Source organism: Haliaeetus leucocephalus, unplaced genomic scaffold (assembly GCF_000737465.1).
Source record: "Haliaeetus leucocephalus isolate CR32 unplaced genomic scaffold, Haliaeetus_leucocephalus-4.0 Scaffold196, whole genome shotgun sequence".
NCBI classification, from domain to species: Eukaryota; Metazoa; Chordata; class Aves; order Accipitriformes; family Accipitridae; genus Haliaeetus; species Haliaeetus leucocephalus.
Window position 1 is genome coordinate 1 of NW_010972632.1, and position 859 is coordinate 859.

The 859-nt window shown below is 62.5% G+C and overlaps 1 protein-coding gene across 1 annotated transcript; it reads right to left on the reverse strand.

The window, feature by feature from the left end:
- Positions 1 to 219: 219 nt before the first annotated feature.
- LOC104830738 (histone H1.10-like) lies at positions 220 to 858 on the reverse strand (the record flags this gene model as incomplete). The annotated part of the gene is made up of 1 exon (XM_010565859.1): positions 220 to 858. A coding segment is annotated over one exon (639 nt), but the record flags the coding sequence as incomplete, so codon positions are not given.
- Between the last annotated feature and the right edge of the window lies 1 nt (position 859).

Sequence of the window (859 nt, forward strand, 5' to 3'; positions counted from 1 at the left end):
CGGCTCAGCGGAAAGGAGCTTTGAAAGCCGCCCTGAGATTCGCTGCTCTGCCTGTCGCTAAACTGACACCAAGCGCCTTCACCAGTGCACTACCATTCCCCGAACACCTCCCTAACCGGGTGGTAGCTACAGCGTTTCAGCCCTTTTTGAGAAAATTTGGGTGGCTCTTAAAAGAGCCGTTGGTGTAAGAGCGGAGCAAGAGATTTCTTCCACGGGGGCTTACTTCTTCTTGGGCGCCGCCTTCTTCGCCTTAGCCGCTTTGGGCTTGGCCGCCTTGGGCTTGGCTGCTTTGGGCTTCACCGCCTTCGCCTTGGCCGGGCTCTTCGCCGCTGCCGCCGCTTTTTTGGGCTTGGCAGCCTTGGTCGCCTTCTTGGGGCTCTTGGCCGCTTTCTTGGCCGCGGCGACCGCCGGCTTCTTCGCTTTCTTGGGGCTCTTCTTCGCTGTCACCGCTTTCTTGGGCTTCTTGGCGGCGCCGGCGGGCTTCTTGGCCGCCGGCTTCTTGGGCTTGGCGGCGGCTGCCCGCTTCTTGGGCGCTTTTTCTTTTACTTCACCGGGTTTCTTACTAAGGCGAAAAGATCCAGACGCACCAATACCCTTAGTCTGCACCAAGGTACCCTTGCTGACCAAGCTCTTGAGCCCCAGCTTGATGCGGCTGTTGTTCTTCTCCACGTCGTAGCCGCCGGCGGCCAGCGCCTTCTTGAGAGCGGCGAGCGAGAGCCCCTTGCGCTCCTTGGAAGCGGACACGGCCTTGGTGATCAGCTCGGTGACGCTGGGGCCCGCCGGCTTGCGGGCTTTGGAACCGCCCGCCGCCTTCTTGGGCTTCTTGGCGGCGGGGGCCGGGGCGGCGGCAGCGGGCGCG